At 39.0% G+C, this 6,275-nt stretch overlaps 1 protein-coding gene across 1 annotated transcript in view; it reads left to right on the top strand.

The window, feature by feature from the left end:
- Positions 1 to 649: 649 nt before the first annotated feature.
- The window catches only part of fcho2 (FCH and mu domain containing endocytic adaptor 2), a 55,272-nt gene continuing 49,646 nt past the window's right edge, over positions 650 to 6,275 (top strand). The window contains exon 1 of the mRNA XM_086301308.1: positions 650 to 799. Coding sequence (XP_086157434.1) covers positions 767 to 799 — 33 coding nt within the window. The 5' untranslated portion in view covers positions 650 to 766. The remainder of the gene's footprint in view (positions 800 to 6,275) is intronic.

Raw genomic sequence — 6,275 nt, 5'->3', positions numbered from 1 at the left:
AGACGATTTATTCCAAAACCTAGATGCTTGTTGCCCAACAGATGATTAGTTGCAAAACCTTGAAAAGTGGCATACTGCTAAATCTATAAATCAGTTTAAATAAATGTAAAGGCTTATTCATAGACTTGGTGTTGGAAGACCTTTTCTTATGCTTTAAATAAACCACAACCGTAACAAGAGTATTTGCTTTTGCAATATTGGTAGAACGTGTGTTGACTAAACAATCCCACTGGGAAAAGGACGTTTAAACGGGTATGAATAATCTTTACCCACTAGTGCACAACAAATCGGCACATAGATTTATTAAACAGGGAGACATATCTGTAGATGCTGAATTCATAAGTAATGCTAACTAAAACAAACAGTGATATAGCTAATAATATCTTACTATTTATTTTTATATACTATTATTTTCACATAGCTGCGTTATGGTTTATCTGTATTTTAGTCAATCTCGGCCTTCTATGTGGGGAATTTTCGTAAAGCATGTGAAGGCAGCATTTCATCCGGCGACTGTAGTGTCTCTCTTCGCCATTGATAGCGCTGTTTCACCCACTGAACGTCTACATTTCTACGGGAATAAACCATAGGGGAGAGACGCCGGGTGGAGGTGGAGTCTGTAGGTGGGGAGGGAGAAGAAAGGGGAGAGGAGGAAAACGGGGAAAGGCAGATACAAGAGAAACGGGGGGAGGACGGTGGATGATATACGCTTCAAAAGTTGCATTACAACAAACTGAAGAGTTGTGGCGAAGAGTAATAAAGCAAGATGATAACGCCGTACTTCCTAGAGAATTTCTGGGTAGGTGGTGCTTTTTTATTCACGGTGTTTACACCGGTGCTATTATCATGCTATGTTCCCTCCTTATCATGTTCATGCCAATCAGGAATCAAGTGTTATTCGTTTTGCAGAGGAAGTCGTCTAGCTCACAAGCTTAGTTCCCTCTGAAGTCGCAGTGTCCTGGTCAGCAACCCCGCGGCCACCGCTAATTTCCTTCGGCAAATATTTTGCTACCCCGGGGTTTGGGCCTCTGTGAACCAATCTAACTTGAAACGTCGAAGCGTCCACCCCTGTTTTCTGTCAATTGGCTCGGTCAGGATCGCTTGGAACGTATATGGTCAGTTCCCTGAATGCTATTGGACGCCTCGGCTGTCAGTCATAGCCGTTGGTCGTACGCGTCATTTTCTTCCGTGACAAAGTTTCAGTGAGATACCAGATGTTAGTAAGTTAGAATAGATTTTAAAGCCTCAATACCAACCTAAATAGCGATACTTTATTTCGTACAGCGGGTGCCGCAGAGCACTGGCTGTGTTAAGCTGAGCTCAGCGCTTTCTGCGTACTGCCTAAAGGTCATTTTTCTCCCGATAATAATTTGACGTGGCTGTGTCAAAGCAGGTGGGAAAGTAGAAGTCTACCGTTACTACTTGTTGCACTACACTGAAGTCACAAAGATAGTGCCATTAGAAGTGAAACTCGAACAGTATTGGCCTTATTAGGGCTACTCCTCCATGTCAAGACGGTGTATGTATTGCACTATAACACTACGGCAAGTATTGGTTATGCGTCATAGCTAAAATGTTACAAATTCTTACAGCGACATAGTTTTGAATAAAACCCATGGGTAAATTTGTACCTAACTGTTGTAACTTCCCCCTTTCTTTTTCTGTTCTTTAAAAAAAAAAAAATCTGTTACTCATTTATATATAATACAACAGGACTCTCAGCTTGAAACAACCAATCAGAATCTGTTCTTGTCTTCTTTAAGGTGGACAAACACATCCTTAAGTTTTAGCCTTAGTTGAACTCTGGAGGTGATCCAGGGCTTATAAAGGGGCTGTAATGAATATTTGTGGAAAACTACATTAAGCTAAGTGCTTGAAGTAATTACCAATAACACTGCTGTTACCCACTAACGCCTTTTTTGTTCCTAAATGAGAGTTCATCAATATCTAAAAGGCAAAAAGAGGAGCAATCAGAGACACTCCTGACTCTTCAATCTGCCCTTTGTGCCCTGCTGTGAGCCACAAGAGAATCCAGTGATGGTCGCGATCAGCTGTGTGTTTAACATGCAGGACACACATGAGCGCACATACTTGGCACTGGGAGGAGATGCATCCATTTCCCTTTTGACTTGACTACAAATCATCATCATCTTTATCAGACGTATTGAGTTTTTCAGTTTGTTTGTTATATTGCTAAGCAGAGAGGCTTTCCCCATTCACATCCCATGCTCTTTCACTTTTTTTCGATGTTTTCATTGGGGGTTTTTTTCCTCCCTTTTTTGTCATCTATACAAAATGGATCTCCTCAGCTGAATATACAAGTTCTTTAGGAATTCAGGCAGTGCTGTTTATCTGTCATAGTTGCAGCACTGGACTGGTCACCAGCTGTAACATTTCTACTCCTTGGATTTATTTGCAGGCTTTGTTTCATTTCCTTTTTCTCTCTCTGTACGAAATCTAAGCAAGAGTTTGGTTTCTCGATGGAAGTTCTGGCGCAAAAGTGCAAGATGTGGCCTATGTGCTGAAATGCCTGAGTCATTGGATTGTTGTAGCAAAACTATGATGACCTTATGTTTAACATGGAGTCTCAACAGAGCACTAGCACTGACTAGGCAGTATAGAGACAGCTAATATGTTATCTTATATATTGTCCCACACTTCACACGCAGTGTCCCACTGACACGGCAAAGAGTGACGCTATTAAAGAGGTGGACAGGAGTGGCACACATCCTTTTGGCTACCTAATTTTCTTCAGCTGTCTCTGAAATCAAACCAGCATGGCTCTGCCTTCAGAGGAAGGGCTTGTTGAGGTTTTGTAACTGGATTGAATGGTGGTTCAACCCAACAGCCTTGAGAATCAGTAGCAATTTTCTAAGATTACCAGAGAGTGAAAACATTACACTAATTATGGTTTTTTTGTGAAACAAACATCCTGCCTCTTGCTGTTTGTTGTTCATTCTTCCCTTTATATTTAAACGAGTCGGTTTTAGTTGCATTAGACCAACCCGTTTTGGCGTTATCATCCCTAACAAGTTAAGTAATGGTCAAGTTTTCGTTTGTATCTACCACAAACAAAGCCCAGCCTCTGTGTGCATACCGCATACTAAAGCTGTGTGTGTTGTCTGTGATGAGCTGTGATAGCTCAGTGCACCGCTCCCAGACCTCTCTGGTCACATGACTGAGGCCAGACACTCTGATGTCAAGGCGCCGTCTGCGCAGCTTATGGCTGTGTGCTCTATAGGCTGTACCGGGCCACCGTTTACAGTCTGCGTTGGAGAGACACTGTGTTGTTTGGCTCTGTCTAAATTCCTCAGGGACAGCGTGCAATTCTTTCCACTGCTCTCACCTGAGCACACACCGGAACAGGAGAAGAAGTCATGTCAGCTGAGACACTTCTAATCCTGTGTATTGTTTCCCCCTTCCTAAAGCACAACATCAGTGCTGTAATAACAAGCATGGGAAACCTATGAAGTTTTTTCATAGGTTTCCCCTAGAGCTTAGGTAAACTGCTACACTGTACCACTTTCCTGCTTGCATACCATAGATTTACACACTTGGCACCTATGTGCTATAATTCTTTTGCCCATACTCCCATTTTCACACATTCAGCACATTAGAAATTTTTAAATTGTAATTTTTTACTCAAGCACATTTATTATATGTCCTACATATATGTTGTTTAACTGAAAAAGCATTGCACACAAACATCAGTGTTTACTGAGGCAGACAAACTTACAAATAAAAATAGTCTGAAATAATGTAAGCATTCATTTGCTCCCAGGCTTAGTTTTTTTTAGCGTTCTTTTGCAGTTTGGAAGGTATAGTATAACAATATGCAGCATGATAAACAACAATAGGCAACAACCACTTGATTCCCTACATAAACGATATTGAACCTTGCATTGTAGTCTGACTGCAGGAGAATGAATTCCTGTCCATCTCTGTGCAGCAGATGTTGCATGATAAACCATAGCACTGCGGTTTGGTTTATCTTTCCTTTTTAAGGTGGTAGTTAAGATTAAAGATGTCAGTTTCTTTTTGTGTTCAGTGCTCAGTATTGAATTGCTGTAAATATAAAGCATGGTTTTCAAAGATATGTTCTTACTGACTTAACAAATAGATTGTTTTTCTGGTGAGAAAGCCATGTACTCTGTCTAGTACATAAACTGTTATAATATGCAAAGAGTTTCTTTCACTCTATGTAATGACAGTTTTTTTTTCTTTATTGACCATTCGTCTTTACTTTCATAATTTACATCACTTTAAATTGCAAAAGTCTTGTGCCACCTCTTATTTCTTTATATTTTGCTAGAACGGTGGAAATATGTGCAGTGATTTTTTTGAAATATCTGCAAACATAAATGCGATTATAGTTTATAAAGCAAAAAAAATAAATAGTTTGTGCAGTTCTAAGACAATATTTGGTATGAACACCTTTATTTTTAAACACAGTGTGCACTCATGCTTTCTGGTACTTTCTTTAAGTGATCTTCAGGAATTGTTTTCTGGACTTCTTGAAGCTCTTCTTTGAATGTTGGGTGCTTTTTATTTTGTTCTCTGTTAAGATCCTACACTGCTTCAACAATGTTATGGTCCGGGCTTTGGGGAGGCCAGTCCATGACTGATTGTGTTCCATTGTGTATTTTTCTATCCAGGTATACTTTTACTCCATTGATATTGTGTTTGGGATCATTCCCATGTTGAAAAATGAAGCTGTCGCCAATCAGACACTTTCCAGGTAGTATTGCTTGGTGGGACAAAAGCTGATGGTGCTTTTCTGTATTCACAATACCACTCCAACACTGGGACACTGGGAAAACTGGACAAACTCTTAAGAACAGGACTTTGACATATTGTTCATCTGCCTGCCACTTCTTCTGCTGTTCTTAGCTAAAGCCTCTTTGGGAATTAGCTTATTGATACAAAATGCTTTTTTCTGTCTGTCAAACTGTGTGAGCTTTGGCATTTTTCATAGATTCAATTAAATAAATAGAATATCTGTTTTTGGGACAGGCTGCTAGAGCCAAAGTGCCTAAAGATTAAATTAAAATGGGTTATTTGCTAAGTTGTTACATGTGTATATACAACATTAGTTCATCCCTTTGAGTTTGGTGCCTTTTTATCATTGAACAATTCATAGGTCAGTGTAAAGTGACTTACCAAGCAAACAGAAAATTTCTCTGAAAGGTGTCAGTTACAAAACCTGAAGTGAAAATGAATGAAAACGGACACTGTCTAAAGAAAAACGTTCAAACTGTTGAGCAACAGTTTGAACCACTGAAGACCAAAAAATGACAAAGTCTGGTTGACTGGAATCAGAATATAAAGATATAAGTGGTGGCTAAAACAAAAACTGAATTTTATAAGCAATTAATGATAAATATGAAAATCAATTTGGCTGTTTGCTCTATGAGAAGTCAAAAATATTTAAAGCAGCCCACTTCTGAGTGAGATAAAATTTTATATGATTTCACAGACAGTAACCCCAAATAAAGATAAACTGGTGTTTCAAAATAAAAGCTTAAAATGTTGTGCAGGAAAGGTGTCACAGAACCATTAGTCACCAATGTTTGTATAATTATTCTCTTCTTGGGCAGTTGTTCCATCAGCCATCTGGCTCATTTCCACTGACTTTAGATTTAATTCCAGCTTTAATAGTTCTCTTTTCTTTCCCCTCATGGGTGAAACTAGTATTACCTATTTTTTTTGGCCTAAAGCATACAACTTTTTCTTTAGTTCCCCCTAGTCTGTGCAGTGTAGTGTATCACAATTTTCTCATTCTAGCACCTGTTTCTGTAATTATGGTACAACCAGCTGACACAGCTTGTTCTCTTCCCTTTTTTAATGAATTTGGTCAGTTCATAGGAAGCTGTCTCAGCTCGTCTGTACTGTTTGTCAAACACACCACAGTTGACGTATGCTAAATTCTCAGTAGGTTATCGTCCAGTTGGGGTGGGCACATTTAATGTGTGGTTGGAATATTAAACAAACAGTGTTTTCATTGATTACATCACAGACATGAGTGTAAAAAAAAAACTGCGTCACTCTGGTATCACTTATATTATATATTTATCTAAAATGTACATATTATTTATATATCTATATGTATTTTTACATTTCTCTCTACTGCTTTAGAAATTGATTCCAGCCTTAGCAATTGTGAGGAAAAAAAAACGCCCTTAGCTGTTTCCCGTGTTTCTTTTTCTTTTGTATTCATTGATATCAGGTACCAGTCGAACACAGGAGCTGAACAGAATGGGCTCTCTTCCTGTTGC

The sequence above is a fragment of the Aulonocara sp. 'chitande type north' Nkhata Bay genome, linkage group LG7, assembly GCF_057382095.1.
Source record: "Aulonocara sp. 'chitande type north' Nkhata Bay isolate Kocher_YH1m ecotype deep benthic linkage group LG7, A_spYH_male_GT1.1, whole genome shotgun sequence".
Taxonomy (NCBI): domain Eukaryota; kingdom Metazoa; phylum Chordata; class Actinopteri; order Cichliformes; family Cichlidae; genus Aulonocara; species Aulonocara sp. 'chitande type north' Nkhata Bay.
Note: the sequence above shows the minus strand (reverse complement) of the source record. Positions and strands in the feature narration are given on the sequence as shown.